The 27,245-nt window shown below is 30.1% G+C and overlaps 2 protein-coding genes and 1 long non-coding RNA gene across 3 annotated transcripts; 1 reads left to right on the forward strand and 2 right to left on the reverse strand.

Moving 5' to 3' along the window:
- Positions 1 to 1,403: 1,403 nt before the first annotated feature.
- Positions 1,404 to 4,978, reverse strand: LOC109797991 (AP2-like ethylene-responsive transcription factor PLT1). Its single transcript, XM_083076407.1, has 5 exons — positions 4,562 to 4,978; positions 3,168 to 3,241; positions 2,987 to 3,037; positions 2,822 to 2,895; positions 1,404 to 2,252 (listed from the first exon to the last, which is right to left on the reverse strand). The coding sequence occupies exons 2-5, from the start codon at positions 3,209 to 3,211 to the stop codon at positions 1,852 to 1,854; spliced, it is 570 nt and encodes a 189-aa protein (XP_082932533.1). The 5' UTR covers positions 3,212 to 3,241; positions 4,562 to 4,978; the 3' UTR covers positions 1,404 to 1,851.
- Positions 4,979 to 5,118: 140 nt separating this feature from the next.
- On the reverse strand, positions 5,119 to 7,285 carry LOC145958870 (uncharacterized). The gene is made up of 3 exons (XR_014434413.1): positions 6,838 to 7,285; positions 5,300 to 5,460; positions 5,119 to 5,195 (listed from the first exon to the last, which is right to left on the reverse strand). It is a non-coding gene; the product is annotated as an uncharacterized LOC145958870 (long non-coding RNA).
- A 15,539-nt stretch (positions 7,286 to 22,824) lies between these two features.
- LOC145958723 (uncharacterized) lies at positions 22,825 to 26,760 on the forward strand. The gene has a single exon (XM_083076242.1). It carries the CDS (start codon positions 22,825 to 22,827, stop codon positions 26,758 to 26,760), a length of 3,936 nt encoding a protein of 1,311 aa, XP_082932368.1.
- Positions 26,761 to 27,245: the final 485 nt, after the last annotated feature.

Raw genomic sequence — 27,245 nt, forward strand, 5'->3', positions numbered from 1 at the left:
GATAGCAAAAAGGTTGGAGGGAGGCCTATTTTTAAGTGTGAAAGTCTGAAAGTTGTGTACGGAAGTTATCTTGATTGGTTATTTTTATCATTTTTTGTCTTTCATCGAAGAGCAAAATATATATGAGATTAACCTCAGGTTATATAAATGGTGATTAAGGTAATTTCTCTACATTAAAATGACACTAAGATTCATTTGAGGCCGCAAATCGTTTCTAGTAGAGATATGAAAGTATGAAAGTGATTTAGGCAGAGTAACATACATGCTCATTTATTTATGTTACTTTAACTTACTACTTATTTATGTGAAATCTCTCGCTACAACACAAATGGTATTTAACAACATTTAAAAAAATGATATTTAATTATGTGTAAGTGTTGCTAATTTGTTTTAGCAATATATTATTAAATATTATATATAGTTCATGTTGCTAAAGACTTTTAATAATATTTTTGCATAATTAGGTAACATTTTTTAAATATTATCAAAGTAGTATTTTTGTAATATTTTGATAATTTTTTGTAACATTTTAATGATGTTGCCAAGATTTTGTTAACTTTATAAAATAATAATTAATTTTAATTTAGATATTACTATCAATTATTATATTTTTATGTCTCCTAAACTTCTAAGAGTTCCTTTAAGTTTTTAGGAAAAGATATTTTTAGTTAGTCACCACTAATTATATATAGAATATCAAATTTTATTTATCTTAAATATAACTATATGAGTATATATACTCTTTATGAGTCATTAATCTTTCGATGTGAGACTTTAATTATGGGTTACAATTAGATATAAGAGAAATATATTTTTTTTTACTCGATGTGAGACTTTAATTGTAGAAGCAATTATAGTAACATTTTTCAAAAAAATGTTGCAAAATAACTTGTAAATTTTTTTTACTCGATATGGGACTTTGATTTTGAAAACAATGAGAAAGAATAATATTAAAATAAAAAATGTTACTCTACCTATAATGACATTTTTCAAAAAGTGTTACAAAATAACATATTTATTTAATATATAGTAACATTTTAATAAATGTAAAAAAAAAATGTTGTTAAAGGATTAAAATCTAGTAGTGTTTAATCATATCTAACACAATCAAATCAACACTGATCTTCTTTGCATGTATGTGTGGACCATATATATCAAAATTTTCCCAAAAAAAAAGGAAAAGAAATGAAGAGGTTATACATGCTTCATCCAAAGAACAACTAGCGTATAAAAACCAAGGCAAGAAAAAACAACTAAATAAAATTTACTCTCGATGGAGTTTTGCTTATAAAAAAAAAAAAATACAATACAATAACAAATTAAGATTTCGCTGGTATCTTACCATAGATGGGAATCAGAACTCAACTAAATAACGAATCTTCATTGAAAAAAATAAATAAATTTTTTGTTGTTTTGAAAGTAAATACTTTGTTTTTTTTTTATAATTAAAGTAAATACTTTGTCATAACTTAAAAAGAGCATGCAAACACCAGGTGCACACGCTTAATGAAATTGCTCAATCTAGAATAATGAAAAGCCAGAGTTTAAACAACCCTATGCTCCCTCTAGGATTGGTATATTAACTTTAAAACGAGAAAGTATATAATTAATGTTCAAAGCAAACATAAAAAGAGAATGCATGCAAACTCTCACCAGGTCTTGCACACTACGGTGCTAACAATGTTTAACTTCAGCAACGGTCAACAAATTACTTGAAAGGTAAACCTGTTCAATATTGAAATAAAGTTATTAAAACTCCAATCCAGAGAATCAACTAATTCAAAGCCTTAATGCTGAAGTCCTCCAGTAACATCATCAACTTGTTCTTTGTGGTGATAAACTTTTCTCCTATTAACAAGCATCGGTCCTTCCATGCTGAAAACACCAGCAGGCTGAGCTTCCCTGACCATCATCCTCACTACTTTCACAAGCCATTGCCACATTTTCCTGTCCTTCAGCGTTTCCCGTTATTGGCCTTTGAAGTTCCTGCTCCCCTTCCCTTTTCACATTGCTTGTATCATCTGGTATTTTTGAGGTGCCATTGGCAATAATGTTCTGAAGCACTTCTTCAAAAGAAGGCATTGCTTCCACTGCCCCAGTGCCTTTTGATTGATATATTACATTTTCATTGGTTTCTCCACGCAAAATGGCATCAACATTATAAAACTTGATATTAAAATTAGTAATGGCGTTGTGTCCTTTCAACCTTACACTTTCAACATCAAAAGCCCTTGCTGCTGCATCTTCTGTGTCTGTTTACATAATTAAAAAGTCTCAGAAACTAACCAATGCTTTAAATAGCTTAAATGAATATATATTTTAAAAATACTTATCTTTCCAGACTAAAATATATATGAGAAAAAAAATTCCTTGTGATTACAAAATATAAACAAATCTTAACCTACTATACCGTGTTCAATAATATCATCTTCAGATTTATTTCACTTAACTAATCTAATTTGTATGGAATACATAAAATATATATAATATATTTCATTTAACTAATCTAATTTGTATGGAATACATAAAATATACATGAGTAAATTACACTGACACCAGAGATTTTGTGAATTTGCACAAAATTTTCATAGTTTTTTTTATTTTTACAATAGTTTTTCTTAATTGTTTGAAAAATATTTCATTAACACTTCTAAAACATTACATTAACATTGTGATGATTATATCCCGTATAGGAGAGGTTACTCTAAAGTTTATAAAAACAGGTAGTGTTAGTATAATTTCACGAGATGTCATCAGTTTTTAGGGTAATTTACTCTATGCATGTTAAACATATATATATACCCAGGGAAAAAGAGTTCACCGAATATTCCAAGGAATCTGACGTCGTCGCTGCCTTTACCAAAACTTGCTTCCCATTTCCCAGTATGTAAATCTCTGCTTTATAATTAAGTAAAAATGAGAGATAGGGAGATAAACGTGTATAATAGCTAGAAATTAATAGACAGCTATATAGTTATGTTTATACCTGTAGACTCCACGATAAGTGGATATTGACTTGAAAAAAGTGAAACTTAACCTACATATGGAGATAGCAAAATGATGTGGTCTGATTAATATGCGTTTTTCAGTATAAAAAGAAAGTGGTTGAAAATGAATTGTGTTAAAACTACCAAGAAAACTACGAATGTTACTCTTTCTGATATTACCTTCTGACAGTATCCACAACTTCCGTTTGTGTCATATCAGTCATAGCCTCCACTGCTCCCTTGTATTGATTTTCCTGAACAAGGTATCATGGGACAAAATTGATGCAATAAAATCAAGTTTTTCTCTAAAATAAAATTAATAAAGCATCTTGAGTCGCCTATCACATGGCTCATTAAAAGGTAAATAATTATCAATTAATTAATAGTATCCAAGTTTGAGAAACAAGACTCTCAAGGCTCTTTCTACATTCTATTCAGATTACATTGTCGAGCCAACTTTTCCATCTTAAACGATACAAAGTGCAGCAGATTTTTTAGAACTAACTAGAGTTAAAGTGACCGCTTACACCAAAACTTCTGAAAAATTATTAACTATGATCAAGGTTATAAATTGCGGTTGACAATACGTGTTGCAGCCACAATATTGCTATTATGGTGCTTTTTGCATTCGTAAGAATGTGCAAATACAATGTATTTTTAAAGTATTGGAAATTTCACAATGCAATTATAACACTATTTTATTCCATTTTTTTTTCAAAAGATATACATAGATTCAAAATTTTAATCTTTTAATCTAATAATTTTGATCACATGGGTTATTAAGAGAGGGAGAGAGTCAACTAATGATAGTAGGTTAGAGTGTTAAGAGATGTATGATGCATTTTAAAAAAGAGAGAAAGGGATTTGAAATAAAAAATTAGGTGAAAAAAAATTGATTATTTTTTATTATTATAGAACTATTTATTTATATTCAATGTAAATATATAATAATTTTACGTTATATTAACCACAATTCACATGAAAATAGTTATTATGTCCGCAATTGTACCATATCCGCAATTTAAAATCATGATTAAGTCATTTGTATGTAGAATTCTCTAAGAATTTGGAATAAATTAATTCATTTATCAAAAGAAAAAACTATGCTTAGACAAAAGAGAGAGAGAGAGAAAACTATGTAGATGGAACTGCCATAAAAATCTGTACTGTTTCTAAGTTTTAATCCACCGGTTTGTAGGGGAATGTATCTGAATTATATGCTATAAGAAAATTATGCTAATCTTGTAACAGTGTCATTCTATCTTCTAAATTTTTATCTGTCCAATCATATCCTCTCCTAAAATATTCTAAACAGAAATATTAATGATAAATGATCTTTCATTTCTTTCACTATTGTTTTCTTGATTATAGCTTTAACACAGATAACCTTAATTTATGTTTTAAAAATTAACATTCATTTTAGAAGAGATTAATTAATTTTGTGTAATTCTACTCAAACTCAAAGGAGGTTAATTTGTGCAATTTACTTTATTGTTCTTGTTATTGTATTATATTTTGTATGCACATGCATGCATATCAGATATGACAGTAAATCTAACTGTAGCGTAGCATACCGGAAAATTTGTTTTTGCACCAAGTTTCAGAGCCACCAAGTCATGAGCCCTGGCTGCATGTACGTCCTTGTCAAATTTACCTGCTCAAATTATTTATTATCAGTGGAAGCACCCACGATATATTCATAATGACCAAATCTATAAAGGAAAACTATTTTCATCATCAGTTTAATTCATATAAATAGAAGTCATTAATTGCAATTGGAGATAATAATATAACAAAATTACTCTTTTTTCACCATAAACAAAATGCTACTTAGATTAGGGCAATATATATAAACAAGTTTCCATTGCACTTTATTGAAATGTTCTTATTCAAAAACCACTTCAGGTCAAGTTATCAGAGTTTAATTAATTATTGCACTTCCCCTTTTGAAGTCGTCAAAAATTACTCGAGCGTGTTGCTTCACTCACCAAGATATACTGCAAGATATACACAGGTAACAATAATATAAGAACTTTGAACCTATCAAGTGTCCAATAGAATTTTTTTTTTTATTTAAGAGAAATTATTAAAAAAAAATATAGAGAATGAAAATTCTGAGTTAATGTACATAAAACATTACTTAATCGATCACTCTTGGTTGCATCATTGTCAGGTATTTGACCTATATAGATTGGTTTATCCTTGACCCTGGGTTCACAAAAACCCATATTAGCCAGTTTCATAGGCATCCACAGAGAATAAGTAATGCAGTCTTATAAACGCAAAGATATAAAGGAATACTGAAAATATACTTTTGTACTCCCTGATAGCTATGGGGTTCTTCCGTATCCTCCCTCTGATGACCAAAATCTGAGATTTCTTCAGAAGCAGCAACAGTAGGCTGAACAGATGAAATATCATAATTCGTTGGAAGCATCTTTTTCTTGTTTCTTGTTGATAGCGATGAGAAATCCTGAAGAGATCAATGCAAATTACTCTTAGTAAACTAACCAAGTAAATAAACACTTACCTGCGACGGTGCATTTGCAAAAATGTCAACAGAAGATTGATTGTTTGAAAAAAAAAAAAGGATAAAGGAAAAAAAAATGTAAAAACCAGGGATGTAGAGAAGCAAGAAATGAAACACTGGATTATTTGCTTAGGGCATGGATAGTTTTTTGTCTAGACCAAAGATTTCCTCAACCAGAGGTAATACTGTTTGAGTATTATAGGATCATTATAAACGGTAAAGTATGAGATAGTTTTATTATAGTTAAGACTACTATTATTTTTCTCTCTCTCCTTACTAAAACAAACAAGGAGACTCTCCCCTTTCCTCTCCTTCAACTAAAACTAATATGAAAAATCACCTTTCCTTTCCCTTTTCATTCCTTCATTAACTTAAATCCCACCCATTTTTTCCTCTCCTTTAAAATAACATAGGATGCGTTCCTATACCAAGCCCTAAACAAAGAGATTGTTGTCTCACAGCAGCCAATGAGTTCAAATCCAATGGATGGTTTTATACTTATAAATTGAAACTCTAATTTCAGTGTGTGCTCCTATCTAGCTCTCGATGTAGACCAGAACTGGGAGTAAAACGTGACCTCTACAAGTTTGTGGCAAAATAAAAGTTATATGCATATATAGTTTCTGTATTCTCTTGATACGATTAATCTTTTATTTAAATTGGTATAATAATAAGGAATTAACAATCCAAATAATTAAGGGAATTGAATCATGTTAAACAAAGATTTTTGTGGTTTGGTAATGGATTGGGTCCCTGAGATTTGCATATCTAATAGATAAAGCCTCTTAGCTAACTAGGTGCTAGTCCTTGACATGCAATAATTAACAGGTGCTCAAAAGAATACTCAATTCTTTTTTTTTTTTTTTTTTTGAAAAATCAAAGAGAATATATTGAAAGTTGATTACAAGAGATACTCAACAGAAGTTACACAAATACAAACCACCATCAGATCAAAGACAATCTTCTTAAAAACTTAAAATCAATAACCTAAAAGCTAAATCAAAGTGGTACTCTTATAAAGAAAACAGATAACAACTAATATTGATATGTAATCTTAATGCAACCAACAGGAGAACAATTTCGATTCAAAAAAGTCAAGGTCTTTAGATCCAATCGATGCAACAATTCAAAGTCAAGATCTAAATTTAATTAAGTGTAGCAAATTCTTTAACACCAATTCTTTTTTTTTTTTTGTTGGATCGGCTTGAATATACTCAAATTATGTATAAATGAAGTCTTACCACAACAGAAGAAAGAAAAATAGATCCGTAGAATGAAAAATTTTAGATGCGTTTACACATACTTACTGCTCCTACTTACTACTGTATATTTATAGTCTCAGCTGGTCGTAGAATCCTCGTCCCACAACCTGATTCGGTAGACACAAAAAGTTGAAGACTACTGAGTGGATCTGAATATCTGTGAAGTTAGGGTCGATCAACGTCCTGAGATATGTATATATGTCTGTTTCTTTGTCTTTCCCAAGGTATGCTGCATGCCACTTTTACCTTTTCGAGGGTTCATTCATTTTCTTTAATTAATCTTTTGAAACGTTAACTCTTAGAATGGGAGAGATTTTAGCTTTTCTAATACACTCGTTACCCGTTACATTATATTTAGTACCAGCCCTGATAATGTGAGTTTTAACTTAAAATTTTCTTCAATTCACATGAGACTTGAATTTCTTTGTCAGTTTTCCTTGATAACAACACGTTTTAAGAACAACAACGACATGTTAATAGAGTAGCTTCTTTAGTTTCTCCTTTTCTCTTAAAACATTATGATTTTACATTTTGTTTGAGTGGATATATTTATTATTATTTTTATTAAATTATTTAATACACATTTCTATATTAATAAGATATTATTTATTTTGAATTTTAAAAAAATCTTATCACTAAAAAAAATCTTTTATCAATGAAGCATATGTATATTTTATAGGTTTTTTTTATTTTTTCTCTTGTTTAACATTTATATTTACCATTTACAGATATATTGATGATAGTTATGATACTTTATTTGCATTTCTGTAAAATCACCGCTGTCAAATTTAAACGTTTATCCTATATGACAACTGTTATTGAGATGGACACTTCTAATCTGTTTGGATGTGTCCCACACAAAAAAGATGTTCTAGAAGCAACATCTTACGTTTTTTCTTCTACACAAAACTGACTGAAAACTGGCATGAATGGGGGTAACGGATACACTACCAGCCACGCACATCATTACAATTAATTATGACTCATTTGGTTGAACCAAAATAAGAAAGGAGATAGAAAACTTTGAGATTTGAATTAAAAAGCAAACGAAAGAAATAAATGAATTTTTATCTATTTAAATATATTTTTAGTATATATAAAATAAATAAATTTTGATTTTAATTTTTATATAATTAGATTTTAACCAATACGATGTACATTAAAAATTGATAATGTGAGTATTTTGAAATTAAATACATGTTTATTGTTATTGTTTTGTTTAATTAAATATTTAATTATCAATTACTAAAAAATAAAATTATTAATAAAAAATTATATTTAACTAATCTTATGAATTATGTTCCAAATATTAATTAATATTTAGTTAAGTTTGTAGGAAAATAAACTATTTAGATATGAGTAGTTTACAAATTTATTTGATAATTGTCAAATTTATAAATTTCAGTCAATGTCATAAAGATCTTATCAATTTTCAATAAACATATTAAGTGAAATATCAATATAATATTTATATCGTCTACTTGACCATTAAATTAATATTAAATTGATTTTTTTTAATTTTAACTGCTGAAATTTATTATTAGTTTAGAAAGTTATGAAATCTATTAATAAACTTTGATAATTAATATGTAAGGAGAAAATAAAGAGATATTAGATAAATTGTTTTGTTTTAAATTATTAAAAATAATCATAAAATGAATATGAAAGGTTTAATATATTAATTTACTCTAAATTTAACATATGCATGGAATTTAAATATATATATATATATACATACATATATATATATATATATATATATATATATATATAATAACTTTAAAAATTATATATGTATATATATATAAATGTTAAATATATAAATTTGAAATTGAATTTAATTAAATACAATATAAATAGTAGAATAAATGTTAAATATAAACTTGAAACTGAATTTAATTTATTAGAATTGAGATTTGAAAAGTAATTATGTAATTGATGAAGAATTCAAGAAATATTAAGTTGTAGAATTTTATTGTATTATTTATTGTGTTTAATAATTTAAGAATCACGGTGGTTTTGAATATTAAATTGACTATTTTTTTTGCCACATTAATATTGAAAAAGAATAATTAAATATACATTAATTTTCATACCTAATGATGGAGAGCTTTTTTTTTTGTATATTGATAAATAAAATTACATGAAATATTATCCAATTTCATGCAAAATAAATTTTGGAGGGCTCCTCGTGGAACTAAATTTGCCTCCTCATCCAATTAACCCATGAGCAACATCATTACTCTCTTTAGGAATATTTTTGTAATATACATGTCAATCATGAAGAAAAACTCTCTAATATTGGAAATAATATGTGCATGTTTATACTGTGAACAATCATATTGTGAATACTAAAAAATAATCGAGGTGATAGGTTACACAATCTAACTCACAAAGAAAAAATTTAAATCTCTCCTCCCAATATAATCACAATCTTATCTCCAAAGCAAAAAGTTTTGCATGTAAGGAGTTTCCTCCTTCGAACAAGTTCGCAAATTTCTCTTTCCATCTACCAACAACATCTCTCACTACTCCACCAATCTTCTTTACTCGAGAATTCTCTAGTCAACTTTCATCAATATTCTTTATTCATATCCAAATTTCTCTTGAATGAAGACAATTACACACAGCATATGATATAATTTTTATCTCGTGTGAACATCTCATGCAAGGTTATAAAAGTTAAATTTCTATATATAAAAAAAGTTTATGATTATAAAATCTAATTATCTAATTTATTAAAATTATATATTTAAATTTTTAATTCATAATAATTATAATAATTAAATATCTTATTTCAACATATTAATAATACTTATATATATTATTCAAACACTTTACCATTAGGTATATTTACTTTGATAACGTTAAATTTGTTTTAATTTTTTCTTCAAATTAAACTACTCTAACATTTTAATGAAATTCTTACTCTACCAATTACTTATTAAATTAAAAAAATATTATCAATTATATGTATTTCTTATAAAAAAAATTAATTAATAAACAAGAGATATTTAAGATTAATTCTTGTAAAAATGACAAAAATAAATAACTTTAAATTTTGCGTTTTAGGAAAAAGACAGAGATTATAAATATTTTTATAAGTAGTGTTCGATGTGATTTAGTTTAGAATTAAAATAAATAAATAGTTTTAGTTAAGTGTATTTCTTACAAGAAAATAATTAATACACGTGATATTTAAGATTGATTCTTATAAAAATTATCAAATAAATTTTTTAATTTTAAATAAAAAATAGCGGAAGTATAAATATTATCATAAGTAGTGTTCGATATGATTTAGTATAAAATTAAAATTGATTTAAATTGAATAAAACATAGTTCTTTTTAGATTCTGATTTCTTAGTTGTTAATGATTTATTTGATTTTTAATTTCTTTTTTCGATTAATGAAGCTCGTCACGTGAAAATGATTAACCATATAATTAAAATAAATGGTAAAAAAATATATTTAAGTAAAATACTTGTCTCTGGTAAAAAAAAAATGTTATTTATTACCATTTGATTGCCGAATAAAATCAACTTCTTTTTTATTTTATGGTCTCATAAAAATAGACTTTGTGATGATTTCATCCATTTTTTAAGTTTTTTAATTAGTGAAGAACCCCATGCAAATAATTAGCCATAAATTATTCGTGTGATAATAAGTATTTTGTTAAAAAAATTAATATAAAAATAAGTGTCCTTTAACCCACAACAGATAAAACTATATAAATATATCATATAACACAAATATGTGTACAATGGAAATACGGTATTATATCACACACATAAAATAAGTTGTGATAGCTAAATAAAAAAAACTATTACAGAACTAAATATCTAAAAATATGTATTGAATATTTCATTTATAAATATTATATATGAAAGGAAATTAATAAAACATTTCAAATTAAAAGTTAATTTCACAAAAAAAATGCATAATATAATATGAAAATTATTAAATACACAATGAGATATTTTATTACACTAGAGAATATCTACATATACATACACACACACACACACACACACACACACATATATATATATATATATATATATATATGATATTTAAATAAATATTAATATAATTTTTAAAATTGTTTAAAATTATGATTTAATAATTTAATCTGAATATTCTCTGTTTATTATTTTATGCATTTAATTATTAGTGAGTTAAAATTTCCTTATAAGCAATATATTTAAATGAAAAAGTAAAAGCACGCATATCATATAACTTATATAATGTTTATATATTTAATAAATTCAATATATTTTCTTGTATATATAATAAATTATTAAAACAATTAGTAGGTAAACAAATTAATTATATTTTACAAATCTTACACATATAAATGAAAATAAAATAAATAAATAATTAAATGCCATCATGATATCATGATTTTTTTTCATTTTTTTTAGAAAAAAAATATTGAACTTTATAAAAAGTGATTTTTTACTTATTTATTACTAAAGTAAAATAATATTTACTTTTTTATGTATACTTTGTACTTATTCTTGTTTATAATAATTATATGCATTTTATTGAGAATATTTTCCAAGATGTAGAATGATTTATTTTTGGGTGAACCCAAGTGTGTCATGTCTAGGAGCTAATAAGGTTAATCCTAAGGATACAATATTCGTTTAAGGGTTGATATTTTTCAATAAATATATATTAATTTATATTAGGTTCTATATTTTCTTTTTAAAATAACATTCGCTTAATATAATCATATTTAACTCAATTTAATTGAGAAATGATAGCTATTTGTAGCTTTTTGAAAGAATTTTTTTAAAAAAAAAATTTCGAATTTGAAGTCAAAGTAAACTTGAATTAAATATGATTATTATTGAGTAAAATGAGAAATATACAAACTTCAATGAAAATGTAGTTCATAACAAAACAATTAAGAAACTAGCTCAATATATAATTATATGTCTGTGATATATTTCACATTAATCATAACTTAACTACAAATTAAAGTTTGTCATTCATATACCCACGAATTCATGCCATTCGCAAATTTACTAAAATTTAGTTGCCAGTGTCTAAATGAACGAGAAGCAAAGTTCCTAATTAAGTGAAACTTTTTTCACCAATAGATCTAGAGATAAACAAAAGCATTATCATCTGCTCTAGGTTTGCAAAAAGAAATAACTAATTAATTTAGAGCTAGTCAAATCGCGCGCGAGTCATATTTAGATCTTTTCAAATTGAACTTTAAGTTCACGACACTCATGAAAACAACAGTGTCCACATTCCAAATTTATGAAGAAAAATAAAACAAAATTAACCATCTGGATTTGTCTATCACAAGACTCAATCATAGGTAACAGAAATATGAGTTTCAGAAATTTGACTCAAGATAGATTCTATATCATACTCACCACATTGCTTGAGCCAAAGTTGCATCTGCTTTGAGTGACTAATGATAACCAACCAGTTCTTATTCTGTAAACTAAACCTGTAGTTACTAGCTAGCAGTACTAGGGTCTAGAGGCCTTGTCTAGCCCCATTTGATGTCCCAAATATATCAAAATCACAGGCGAAATCATTGTCTTCTATGTAAGATCTGTTGAGATAATTTCGCATGTCCAAATCAATTTGACTTTCAGTCGCCTGAATTTGGGAACCATTGTAGATTGGTTCAGAACTAGGTATTGGAAAACCATTAGAGAAGCAGGAGTTCAATTGGTGAAGTGGTGCCTGGTTCAAAGTATAGGCATTAACATTGGCATTGCAGTTGTAAGGCTCACAAGTTTGGTTCAGTTCAGGTAACGGCAACTGTATTGCTCCAAATTCTTGATTAGATGGTTCCACAGGATGAATCTCTGACCCTAACGAGCCAACACCATTTGTTGCTTCAAATCCTTGATTAGATGGTCCCACTGGATGAACCTCTGACCTAAATGAACCAACACCATTTATTGCTCCAAATCCCTGATTAGATGGTTCCACTGGGCGAATCTCTGACCCAAATGAACCAACACCATTTATTGCTCCAAATCCCAGATTAGATGGTTCCACGGGACGAATCTCAGACCCAAATGATCCAACTCCATTTATTGCTCTTGTATTTTCACTCACCAGTACCCCATGGGTTTGATGCTGCACATTCGGGGTAGTAGTATTACTTACAGGTACAGGTTCCAATTCCACGTTCCCCCCGAGTAATTGTTTTCCAAAACCAGATGGCCAATCAGGGAAATGGAGACACTTTTCTAGGTCAAGGTTTTGGGTGCTACGAGCAAGCAAAGGAATACTACAACTCTGAAGCAGAAACTGGTTGTTGTTGATGAGAAGGTTCTGATTGTAACTATTGTTAACATTCACTTGGTATTGAGTCTGAAGGGGCTGTTGCAGTGTAGCATTCAGAGTTGGAAACTCTCCTCCGTGGTTAAAAATTGTATTGCCGCTAGTTCCGGCACCACCAGTGAATCCACCTAGAGTATAAGGGTTGCTTGAAATGAGATTAGAGCTCTGGCTGCCATGAGAAAATGATGCATTGCCTAGAGTACAAGGGATGCTTGGAATGAGATTAGGGTTTTGGCTGCCATGAGAAAGTGACGAGTTTCCTTGAGTACAAGGGTTGCTTGAGATGAGATTAGGGTTTTGGCTGCCATGAGATAATGATGAGTTTCCTTGAGTACAAGGGTTGTTTGATATGAGATTAGGGTTTTGGCTGCCATGAGAAAATGATGAGTTGCCCGGTTGTTGAGGGTTGTTTTGGTTTAGGGAGCTGTTTTGAGGATTGTTTTGGTCTAGGGAGCTGTTTTGTGGATTTGCTTCAGTTTCATTGTTGCTTCCTACCATCTGCAAAACAACTGATCCATCCGTTTGTTGTGCGACTACACACTCCATAATTCCCGCCACTTCATAGGAATGCAAATCAAAATTGGTAACCGCATCATATCCCTTCAGTTTTATTGATAGAATATCATAAGCTCTGGCTGCATCCTCTGCGGTGTCTGAAGTAGACAAACATGTGTCTTAGGTTAAACTTACACTATGGACCTCACATTCTAAATTTTTTTATGATTCTCTAATTTTTAATGAATCTTAATTACAAAATATATAAATATGTTAAGAAGTAGTGTGTTCTTAAGATTCTTATGATATATTTAATATAAGAGAAAATAAGTTATATATAAAAAATGTAAAATAATTTTATATTGTCATTCAATCACAAATAACCATATATAATAAATTTCGTAATTTTTAAAACAATTATTTTAAAAGATAATAACTTCTATTAATTGATAATTCAAAACTTTGTACACTGATTACCATTAAAACCTTATAGTAGAGTGGTCAAACATATTCTATTGATTATGTATTAATAACTAACTTGTAGTTGTCATACATAGATGTTGATGCTGAACAATTCAGTGTGGCATAAATCAGAAAATGAATTGGAAGTGTTAGAATATGAACGCACAATAAATTCCCAAGTTTATGGTTGGAAACCCCTCACGACTCAGCCTCGCTTCCCATTTCCTGCTCTCCCCAATCCTGTTTCCGATGGGAATGTGAGAGAGAGAGAGAGAGACATAAACTGAATAAAGAGATAAAGAAGAGGGAATGCAAACCTGTAGACACCACGGAAAGGGGTTTCCATGTCAGTAAAGCCCTTGCCCCTCCTGAAATTTAATTTGTCATGTTTTTATATGTTATATATCATGACTTCCTTTTCTTATTTATGAACTAATACCAATGGTTGAAGAATTTTAAAGAATTATTTGGCTTAAATGTGCCCTGCTAGTTAAACAAATACAAAGGAGGGGAGGAGATCACAAGCATAATAAAGAATCCTAACTTTCATTTTGTTGTCAGAAAAAAGTGCATTGATATTTGGTTGTAAAGGTTTAGAAAATGGTTCCTAAATCTGATTTCTGCGGCGACATCAAGATATTTTCACCCCAACTGCAACTGCAGTACATCAACTGCATCTGTAATTTTCTATAATGTTAATAAGCACGATGAAACCATAACAACAATTGCAATCACAATTTCAAATCTTGTTGGATATTAGAACCAAATTTACAAAGTTGATTTGGAAAATAAAAAATACATTCAATAGTTTTTAAAAAAATTAAGTAACTAGATTCTTAATAGTGTAACTTATTAAAGTTACATAAATTTATTTATATATAATTTTTAATTTTTATGAGTCTATACATCACTTTGTTACTTTATACATTCAATAGTTTTTAAAAAATAAGTAACTAGATTCTTAGTGGTGTAACTTATTAAAGTTACATAAATTTATTTATATATAATTTTTAATTTTTGAGTCTATACATCACTTTGTTACTTTATACAATTTTTTTTCTTTAACGATACCAAATAAGTCATATTGATCATTTTTTTTTACCAAATATATAGATCTCACACATCACTCATGTTTTGTTAAATATTACATGCAACTAACACACTAACATTACATGAACAAATTTAAATAATGTAACTTCACTTAATACAACTACACAAACACGTAAACAGAAGATTCGCATATAATTACACATACATGCATATACAAGCATATACAGGCATGCGTTCATGCGCTGATGCGCACAGCTACATTTAGTACCGTGAGAGTATATACTCCATACTGTTTTGAATTTCTTTCAATTTTAGATAAACAATACTACAATTCAACAAAAAAAAAAAATAAATCAACAATACTACTATCATTGTCTATAAAACTGTCTCCTTCATATTAATTTTATCATGTTATGTTTTTCATATAAAGTAGGGGTGTGATAGTCCAACACTATAAGAGTATAGAAGATCATGTATGAATGTTTGTACACTATATTACTAGGCTAGCTTATTGATTTATTGATTACTCAATAGTCATTACTCTTCTCATTTTTAAATCATGCTTGCTTTGTACTCCATAAATGGTCCACAGTATTTACTTATTATTGGGTGTATATATTATTATAGCTCCCTTTCTATCTTATGTTCACAAAGTGGTAGACATTGAAGGATTATCCCACGGATAATGTAATGAAAGGAATGACAGTTCTAATCATTGTGCGTAGGCTACCGATTATGTGACAAGCAATTGTTTCTAATGGTAAAAGAGTATCATAGGTCGAACTGGCTTAAGTTATTAAAACAAAAAATGGTGTCTATGTAAGACATTTATAAACAAACCGAGATATATAGGTTCCAATTATATATAGTGCTGTCATTACAATTTTTCTATTACAGGTAAAGATTATTCTTTTTTTTTTAATATGATTATTCTTATTTTACATCAATTAAGTGTCTTTAATTCTCAGTACAACAAATGTATATGAAACATAATCTGTAACATTGATCTCCTTAAAAATAACTTTTGATTGCCTTATGATTATATTTTCTTTGTATTTTGAGTCTAACACAATTTTGTCTAGACTTAATCTTAATTTAGCTCATTATTATCAATTTTATTCAAATTTAGAGATGAATTAGATTCTAACAATAGTCTAATCAAAGGTTCGGATTAAGTATTTTGTTTTATTTTAAAAAAATTTAGATTAGGATAAGATATGATCTCATATAAAATTAAGATTAAAATAAGATATATTATTAATTTTTATCATATTATTGTAGTTGCAAGAATAATTCAATCCTCCTATCACACCTTACTTTGTTTATTAAATAAAAATAGGCATTTTAAATATTTGTAACATATTAAATATGCTCCTATTTAGATTTTTTTTAATAAATATTTATAAGAAAAGAAAATAAGAAGGTAAAATTAATTGAGTTTCTCTTACAGTAACCTGAAATTAACTTGTGTAATAGAGATTAAATTCATGTTTTTTTTTTTCTTATTTTCTTCTTCTGTAAGTGTTTATAGAGAAAAATATCCAAATAAAAATATATATTTTATTTATTTATTAAATTTTGATTAACAAGTATCATAAAAATACTACATATATAAGGACACCATAAGAACATTACATAAGGATACTATAATATATAACTTAGACACACAATTCACGTCTTACCTTCTAACAGCCTCGATATACTCTTTTTTGCTCATACTTTGTATTTCCTCCAATTCTCTCCAATAGCATCTCACCTACGAATAACAGATATGCTTATCAGATGAAACTCAACTTATTAATGATAATTAAATCAAAATCCACGACAAGTATTTTTCAATAAAATTCACGAATCTATCTATGACGGCATACCGGAAAATTTGTTAATGTGTTCAAGCCCCCTATCTTAATTGACACCATATCATGAGCTCTAGCAGCGTCAATTTCATTCGCAAAAGCACCTGTCAACTCCAAAGAGAAAAGAAAAAAAAAATCAATTATAGTATCGATGACAACACAAAACAAGGAATAAAAAGATTCACATGAAGAAAAAAAAAACCATGTTTTTTATTGTGCTAATTGTGTGAGGAAAACCATAGGCAACATTTCATATAGAAAAAACATGTGCACTTACCAATATAAACTGCAATAGTTGAAGAAGATCCAAGCATACAGGTAAAGATAAAGTCCAGTTAGTTTGAGATAGCAAAAATGGAGAATTGAAAAAATATATATATAATTTAAAGGCTATTTGAACCTGTTTTTCCTCTCCCCTCAGGATCGGTGTTATCCCAAACAAATGCCTCGAAACGATCCTCTTTGGCCCTATTTCAAAATTAATTTAATTACCTTTCATTAGGAAAAAATTGGAACACGATTAAATAAACAAAATATAACTTATTTTCGAAGAGAATCGTACTTGGTTACCCCCCTATAGACAGAGCTCCTGCTACTGATTGTTTTGGTAGGATCATTTTGTTCCCCCTCATTCCTGTTGCACAACATTTCACGATAAGGAAAATAAAATTGAGTGTATCGTTGTAAGAACTAAATTACCAAAGATGACATGTACGTTGCATTGGGTCCAATTTGGTACGACAATAACTTGGATCGGATTAGACATTCTTCTATGTGTTTTTCGTCTAGAATTGCCTCTAATAAAGATTCGAGATCACCAATGTGATTTGAACAATTGGTCAAATTGTTGACCGAGTCTTGAGAATGAGAAGAAGTTCCAATGTGTGGAGTGATTAGGGTATTGTGGGGTATCCCTGCTGACTCTTGAGACCAATCCCTTGACATGGTTGGTTCAATGTTTTTGGGGCCTTCAATCAGAGAGGGAAATTCTTCCATGGTTGAATATCGATATATGGTGCTGAAATGATGATGAGCATATATTATACTTATTAAAGATTTTGATCATAGAGGTATGGCCGTTTGGTTAAGATTTTTGCATCTAGCTAGCTCAGATTGGCACACTGTAACTCCCACACTAATATTTGACCATATTTTTTTAATATAATTGTTGAATATATGTGATTGATCACTTTATTGGAGAGAGAGTGTGTGTGTGTACTGTCTATCACTCATTAAATGTGAATGAAAAAAGTAATTTAATATCATCAAATGATAAAAAGAAAATAATTATTTGTATCAGATTAATTAATTAATTAATTAGAGAGATTTTAGTTGTATACTTCTAACCTTGTTTTCAGTACACCAAAAGTGGTAAAAAAGAAAATGTTAACATGAGTTGATCTGAACATATCATCTAATTTTCACCTCATGTTAAATTTTCATATGAACTTAAGAAGAACAGAGTGATACACACAATTTTCATATGATATGGTTGTGTGAAAATTTAACACAAGAGAATTATTTAAATTTTTTAGGATATTAATTAAGAAATTATAAATAAATAAATAAATAAATTCTGAGCCAGTATTATTAATACATATTATTTTAATTTCTAATGAAAATATTTTATGTATAAAATTTTTAAGTATATTCGTAGGATTATTTTTGTGTGTGTGTGGGAAATATAGACATTGGATATAACTAAAAGCCACAAAGAAACATAACGTTTGAACAATCCCTAAAAAGAACAAGCAAGGAATATGAAGTCAGAAGGAAAATCATTTTTTTTTTTAATTAGTATTCAGAGGATACTCAATGAAAAAATGGCATGGTGATCGTGATAATATATATAATATAACATAAATAAAAAAAATATAACACACTTTTATCTATATAAATAATCTGTAATTTACTTAAATAATATTTGTGAGTTGTATATAATTATTGTTTTCTGTTTGTAGAACTCTTGTAATTTTTATTTACTTTTTTATTAATGTCATTCGATTACATTACTGCAAAATCTTTTATTTGAGAAAGTTCAAAAGTAGTAGATTCGTATACTTACTGGAGTGGACTTAGTCTTGAGTGATTTTATGTAGGAAAATAATAAACAATAATACAAAACTATTTTATTTATTTCTTTGATATTCGTTTTTAAATGGGCAGTTTATAACCAGACACGCGGTGCTTGCTAGTACAGTGCTTTATTTAAAATTATTTTTAAAAGCTATAAATTATGCTTTAGAAAAAAATTAAATTTTGAACATATAATATTAAATGTACTTCCTTTTTTAAAATATTTTTTATTAAATATCGATTTCACATTTCCATCGTGAATCTGTGAACTTCTTTGTTGCTTCATTCGATTGGGATCGTCCTGAACTGTCAAATCGAGTCAAATTAAGGGTTAGTGTAAAATTTCACTGTACATGAATTCCTTCAAATATAAAACGGAAATTAATAAAAATTCATTTAATATTTTAAATTAAATATTTAAAAATTAATTAATATTTTCTTGGAATTTATAATATATTAAATATTTTTATTTGATGTGTTTATTTAAACTCTTTATCTAATATATATATATATATATATATAAACTAATATTGTGTGTCGTACAAAATAAATATTTGTTTTTATATAATTAAAATTTTCAATAAATAAATATTTCGAATATATAAATATATTTTTATTTATAATAAACAAATTATAGTATAAATTTATTTTAAATATTCGTAATTTAATTTAAAAATCTATTAAAATTTAATTTAGATATAGACATAAATTTAAATAAAAGGTTCGAATAGGATAATCAATAAGAAGATAAGTATATGAATAAAGATAAAAAGAGAATAGATTAAGATGATTAAAATAAATAAATTTTTGTCTATTTATGGATGTGGTGTGTAAAATGCATATCTCAAATATAAGAAGAAAGACAACAATGAAAATGTTTAACTGATAGGATATGAACTATGAAGATTCTTCAAAAATATTTTTTTTAACTTATAACATAAAAGTAGAGGGAGAAAAGGAAAATTACTTGTTCCTTTAAAATTAACCTACACATAATAATGTTTGTCTTAGTAATTAAAACTAAAATATATAAATCTTTCTCTCTCCTAAATAATCATAGATTTAATAAATATTTCATTCTCCCTATAATTACATACATGTATGTATCTTTCACTTGCATTAAAACGTTTTTTTAGAATTAATTATACAATCATTTCATTCAAAAGTCGTATAACAACACAAATTTAATATATTTAAGATTATTTTTTTCTTTTGGCAACAATATTTAAGATTAATTTAGTAATTTAATATTTGAATTCGGTTATTTACATTTTTTTATATACAAGGTTTTATTTATCATCATCAGTTAATAGTTTTAAGTATGTGATCATGAATTTAATCTTTAAATATATATACATATATATATATATATATATATAATTATCATACTACACTATAATAATAATAATAATATTATTATTATTATATATTTATATTTATCATTTTTTAGATTATTGAATATCAAATATTGATTAAAATAATAGAAATATTTAAAATTCATGACTTATTAATGCTAGTGGTTCATAAAAATTAATGTTAAATTTTATTATTTATAACCATACAAGCACGGCCGTGGCTAAGACCATTGAGGACATTGCCTTAGCCCAATCTCCGGGTTTTTTTAATTTTTAAAATAAATAATTTTAATATAAATAATTAAATAATATATTTTATTATATTATAATTAACTAATTAATGTATAATTATTTAAAATTTCTACATACACAGGCATAAATATTATAATATATAAGATTATTAATTTGTGAACTTTTATTACAATTTAAAAGTTATTTTACATTTGTTTTGAATTTCAATAAAAAAAATGGTATCAAAATGAATATAAGAATTAATTTCTATAAAAAAAAATAATAAAAATAATTGTGATAAGATCCTAAGAATATCATGTTAATTTCACTCTTCTAAAAACATATTTATAGTTTTAATTATTTTTATAAATATTAAGTTAATTTATTTTATTATATTCACACCAGATTTTAAAATATGAAATCACTTTTAAAAAAATTATTTAAATTTCAATATATATGATTTTGAAAAAAAAATATTATCTTAATTTTATATTAGTGATCATAAATTTTTTCTCTAATTTAAAAATTTTAGAAATTATTAACAAAAACAAATTAGTGTTCTATTAGAAGTATTAAATATATTAAAATTTAAGTTATTAAATTTATGCAATATATGTTAATAAAGTACACTATAAAATAGTGATTGAATTAGTTATCATTAGATATTGAAACTTCTTAATTATTAATATTTAATTAATAATTTTATTAATTAAAAATAAAAATTATTTAATTAAATGAAAGTAAGACATAAATAAAAAATTTGTCTTAGACTTAAAACTTATTAGACACGGCCTGTCTACAAGTATTATCATAATATTTTTAAGATATTTTTTTATTTGTTAAGTACATCTCACATGGTATCATTATTGATAATTAATAAAATTCATATAAATTTAATGCTAACAGTAAAAAAAATATTAGAGAGTGTGATTGTTAACATTTTCTTATAGTTATTTAGACAAGTTAAGAGAGAAAAACCGTTATGAATTTAATATTTATCATAAAAAAATATTTATAAGTTTAATTATAAATATTTTTATCTGTCAAAAAAATTATAAATATTTTTAAAGACTGAAATAATTAATTTCATTAAAAAAATGTAATTAATTTGTTTCTAATTATAACATATAACTGATTTTTAAAAAATTATAACATATAACAATATTTTGTAACCCTTTAAAGTTATTTTCTTTAATATCTTTATACAAATTAACTAAATAATCATATACATCAAATATTAGATATTTTTCCAAAAAAAAATATTTATAAGACTTAGATATATTTTTTAATTTTTTAAATATGAGATAAAACTCACCTATTATTGAATTTATTATAATTATATCAATTTGCCCAATATCAATTATGTTACTAGTATATAGTCCTAAGAAATTATTTTTAGGAATTATATAATTTAAAGGATCAATTCTAAATTTGAAGAAATAAAAATATAATTAAATTTATTTATAATTTTGAAATTTGATAGTCAACATTCTTTTTTATCATGTGAAAAATAAAAGAGACATTTATAGTCAACATATACTTATTATGAAATTTTATGGTCAACACTATTCTTGAATCTAAAAGCTTTAATATTCTAGAACTCACTTACAATCACTCTTCATCCATTGAACAAGGCCTAACTTAGCATTTCAATTACATAACAAATACTACTATAACCAAATGCTTATTGAGGTGAGGGTCATGTGAGACACTTTTGAGGTTATTTTAGAATTGTTAGGTGTATAGGTAAGGGCGTCCGGCCAAAACCCTATCGGCTACCAAGCGGCAGAATCTGATGGCCGACACCCAATCGGCCACCCGGATCGGCATATGCTCAAGTATTACCCCTAATCAATAATTAGGGGTTAATCACACTGATAAACTGATTAGGGCGTATTACCTAATACGGTAAGCATGTTGCAGGGCCCATGGGGATCAGGGCCCATAAATGTCAGTATAAATAGTTCATGTCACAAGGTAACGTCACTGTTCATTAATTACTATCGATATTTGTGCTTTGTCCTGACTTGAGCGTCGAAGTTCCTTTTGCAGGTACCTCCCCCTCACCGGAACGTTCGATCGGAGCACTCATTCAGCCCTCAGAGTACAAGAAGATTATTAGTGTGCCCTTCAGACAGGTACATTTTGGCGCCCACCGTGGGGCCGAACTGAGACATTTGTGAAGATCAATTGAGCAAAGCAATGACAATAACAAGGAGAACGAATACGGCAGATCATCAGCCCGAGGAGGAACATGTTGAGGTCGTGGACAAGACCGATCTCTCTGAGACCGTCCATCTATTGAAACAAGAGATGGCCGCGATGAAACAACAACGGGAGAAGGATGCAAGGGAGCTTTCGACCTTAAGAGCCGAAAATGAGGCATTGAAAAACCAAGATCCGTCGTGGAAGCCTACTCAGGCAACCAACATGCAAACTCAGGGGTCCTATCAATCCCATGAAGTTCACACCTCGGCCCCACATGCTTCGGTGGCACCCGAAAAGTTACCCTCGGCCCAACCAACGGTTGGTCGGCCAACAGACTTGGCAACCATTGGAACGCATCGTCACCCCTTCACCCCTGCTATTATGCAACTCCCATTGATGGATAACTGGAAATCTTTGCCTATTGATAAATATGACGGTACCACAGATCCTGATGAACATCTTGATGTTTTCTTGACACAGGTAACGTTGAGCACAACTGACGATGCTGCCTTGTGTCGGATTTTTCCCACATCACTCAAGGGCGGGGCCTTGAGTTGGTTTACGCAGCTCCCTCCCAACTCCATTGATTCCTTCAACACTTTGTCATCCCAGTTCACCATTCAGTTCGCAACGAGTCATCCTCACAGTCTTATGTCTCTATCTCTTGTCGGCCTTCGGCAAGACAAAAAGGAGTCTCTTCGAACCTTTATGGATCGGTTTAACAAGGCAACCTTGGAGATCCGAGACCTCAATCCAGGTGTGGCACTCCATCACCTCACAACGGAATTGAAGCCTGGACCATTTGTTAACAACATTTGCAAGAAGGCTCCTTCGGACATGAATGACCTACGAAGGCGAGCTGACAAATACATGCAGATAGAAGAATTAGCGGAGTTTCAAAATCATGCCCGAGCTGAACAACCGGGTAAACCCGAGAAGCCAGTAGAACAGACATACAGGGGGCGAGGCAAAGAGATAGCTCTTCGGGACCGACCCGTGCGAGGTCCCAAATACTCCCATTATACTCCCCTTCATGCAAGTCGGGCCGCAGTGCTTGAACAAGCTCTGGCAGCAGAAGTATTGGCGGTCCCGAAGAGAGCTTCTACTCCGCCACGCGCTGATACCAGCAAAGCTTGTAGGTATCACTGCAATCGCGGACACTCCACCGAAGAATGTGCTGCTTTAAAGGATAAAATTGAATATTTGATTAAACAAGGCAAGTTGCATAATTTTGTGGATCGGCCAGATTCATCCCAACCTCGTTCTTCGTATCAGCCTCGACACCATGATCGGCATAGGCAGGATCGTTCTGACAGGCCTCGGTGCGAGCGAAGCAGGTCGCGAGAAAGGAAGGATGACTCGGCACCTTCGCATAGGAGGGTCATTAATACAATCGCAGGTGGATTTGCGGGCGGAGGCTCAACTTCTTCAGCCCAAAAAAGACACCTACGAGCCATCCGGTCGGTCAATACTGTTGATAGACAACCTTCCCAGCGATTGCCAAAAATAACTTTCACTGATACTGATTTTCAAGGCATTGATCCGGTACAAGACGATCCAATGGTGATCAGTGTGGAAATTCATAATTGTATAGTCAAGAAAACACTCGTCGACCAGGGTAGTTCGGCAGATATCTTGTATTGGAATACCTTTAAGCAGTTGGGTATCTCCGAAAGAGAGTTAATCCCTTATGACGATCCTTTGGTCGATTTTGCAGGCGAGAGGGTAAGCACCAAAGGGTATATTAAACTTTTCACTCGTTTTTGTTTTGACGAACAGGAAAGTAGGAAAATTCAAGTAAAGTATATTGTGGTAGATGCTAACACATCTTATAATATCCTCCTCGGTCGACCATCATTAAACATGTTAGGAACAATTGTCTCAACTCCGCACCTAGCAATGAAGTTTCCATCCGACAAGGGGAAGATCATCACAATCCACGCCGATCAGAAGGATGCTCGGGAATGTTATTTTGCTAGCCTACGAGTAGCTCCCATGGAAGAAAGAAATTCAAAGTCCAAAAGGGTTCATGTTGTTAACCCTTCGGCATCGGTTGAGGAACCAGTTTGGGACCTTGACCCGAGAATGAATGATGAAGAACGTGTAGAGCCAATTGAATTAAAAACTCTGCTACAGCTCGGGTCCCAGTCAGCTCAGGTTACGTATATTGGTGCTGATATATCCGAAGAAGATCGTTCCACCCTGTGCCGTGTAATAATGAAAAACAGAGATCTTTTTGCATGGGCACCGTCCGACATGCCCGGCATAGACCCAAGTGTCATGTGTCACAAGTTATCAATTTGCGCCGAGCCAAGGATGATTTCCCAACGTAAAAGAAAAATGGGAACGGACCGGAAACTTGCAGTTGAAACCGAAGTTGCAAAGTTGCTTGAAGCCAGGTTTATCCGGGAAGTTCACTACACCACTTGGTTGGCAAACGTGGTAATGGTAAAAAAGCTGAATGGAAAATGGAGAATGTGTACTGACTACACCAATCTCAAAAGAGCATGCCCAAAAGATGCTTATCTACTCCCAAATATCGATCGGCTAGTTGACGGAGCCTCCGGACACAAGATCCTCACTTTTCTTGATGCTTATTCGGGGTATAATCAAATTCGCATGCATCCCCGCGATGAAGAAAAAACGGCCTTCATAACTGATTCGGCCAATTATTGCTATCAGGTAATGCCTTTCGGATTGAAAAATGCAGGTGCAACCTATCAGAGGTTGATGAATAAAGTTTTTCGACACCAACTCGGTAGAAGTATAGAGGTGTATGTTGACGATATGGTTGTTAAATCCCAAGACATTGCCCACCACGTGGCTGATCTTTCGGAAGTATTCCAACAATTACACCGATATGACATGCGCTTGAACCTAGAAAAGTGTGTGTTTGGGGTATCAGGTGGAAAATTCCTCGGCTTTATGCTATCGGCAAGGGGTATTGAGGCCAATCCTGATAAATGCATGGCAATCGTCAATATGGTGAGCCCCCAGAACCTCAAAGAAGTCCAGAAGCTAGCAGGACGGCTTACAGCTTTATCAAGATTCCTCCCCTGTTTGGCCGAAATAGCCAAACCCATTGTGGGCTTGTTGAGAAAGGTTAAGAAATTTGAATGGTCTATCGGATGCGAAGAGGCCTTTCAGACATTGAAGGAACGTCTCGGCTCACCACCCGTTCTTTCTAAACCTGATCCTGAGGCTGATATGGTGGTCTATTTATGCGTATCGAGTGACGCAATCAGCGCCATTCTGATTCAAGAAAAGGAGGAGCAACAACCCATCTACTTTATTAGTCGCATGTTGCAGAAGGCCGAGACAAGATATCAGCTTCTAGAAAAGGTCGCACTTGGACTTGTTCACACCGCTCGGCGCCTCAGGCAGTATTTTCAGACTCATCGTGTCATTATTCAAACTGACTGCCCGATAGCCAAGGTGTTGCGTAAACCAGAATTGGCAGGGCGGATGATGGCTTGGTCTATTGAGCTGTCAGAATTTGACATTAGTTTCGAGCCACGAGGTCCGATTAAGTCTCAATACTTGGTGGATTTCATTAATGAATTGCAACCGAAAGGTCATTTCGCGAGTGATTTGTGGACGATGCATGTGGACGGCTCTTCAAACAGTCAAGGCAGTGGAGCAGGTATAATCCTCGAGGGACCAACGAGAGTAACTCTTGAGCAATCTTTGCGATTTGCGTTCAAAGCATCAAACAACCAGGCCGAATACGAGGCTCTATTGGCAGGGTTAAGACTCGCACAAGAGATCGGGGCCAGACGATTGATATGTTGGACCGATTCGAAGGTTGTAGCAGAACAAGTAAATGATAACTTCCAGGTGAAAGATACCAACTTGTTGAAATACTATCATTTGTTTCAAAGAATGCGCAACGCCTTTGATGAAGTCCAAGTAAAGCACACGCCAAGATAGCATAACGAGTGAGCCGATCAGCTAGCTCGATTGGCAACCAGTACTCGGAAACCTGGACATCTACGGACCACACTCCACCTTGACCTTGCAACTCCGAGTGTAACGTCTACCGAATGCATGACGGTTGAGGAACCAACCAGAACATGGATCACCGAAATAATAGATTTCCTTGAGCAAGGCAAAGAACCGTCTGACCCTTCAGCTGCCAAAAAACTCCGAACACAAGCAGCCAAGTATTCCATTGTTGGAGGAGACCTATATCGCAGAGGTTTTTCAGTCCCATTATTGAAGTGCCTTGATTCGGTACAAGCGGACTATGTTTTAAGGGAGATTCATGAAGGAATCTGCGGTTTTCACTCGAGAGGACGAACCTTAGCTGCAAAGGTGCTTCGGGCAGGATATTACTGGCCAACCCTCAAAGATGATTGTGCAAAATTTGTTAAGCATTGTATCTCATGCCAACGGCATGGCAACCTCATTCATGT

This window comes from Cajanus cajan, chromosome 6 (assembly GCF_000230855.2).
Source record: "Cajanus cajan strain Asha chromosome 6, NIPB_CcT2T_4, whole genome shotgun sequence".
Taxonomy (NCBI): domain Eukaryota; kingdom Viridiplantae; phylum Streptophyta; class Magnoliopsida; order Fabales; family Fabaceae; genus Cajanus; species Cajanus cajan.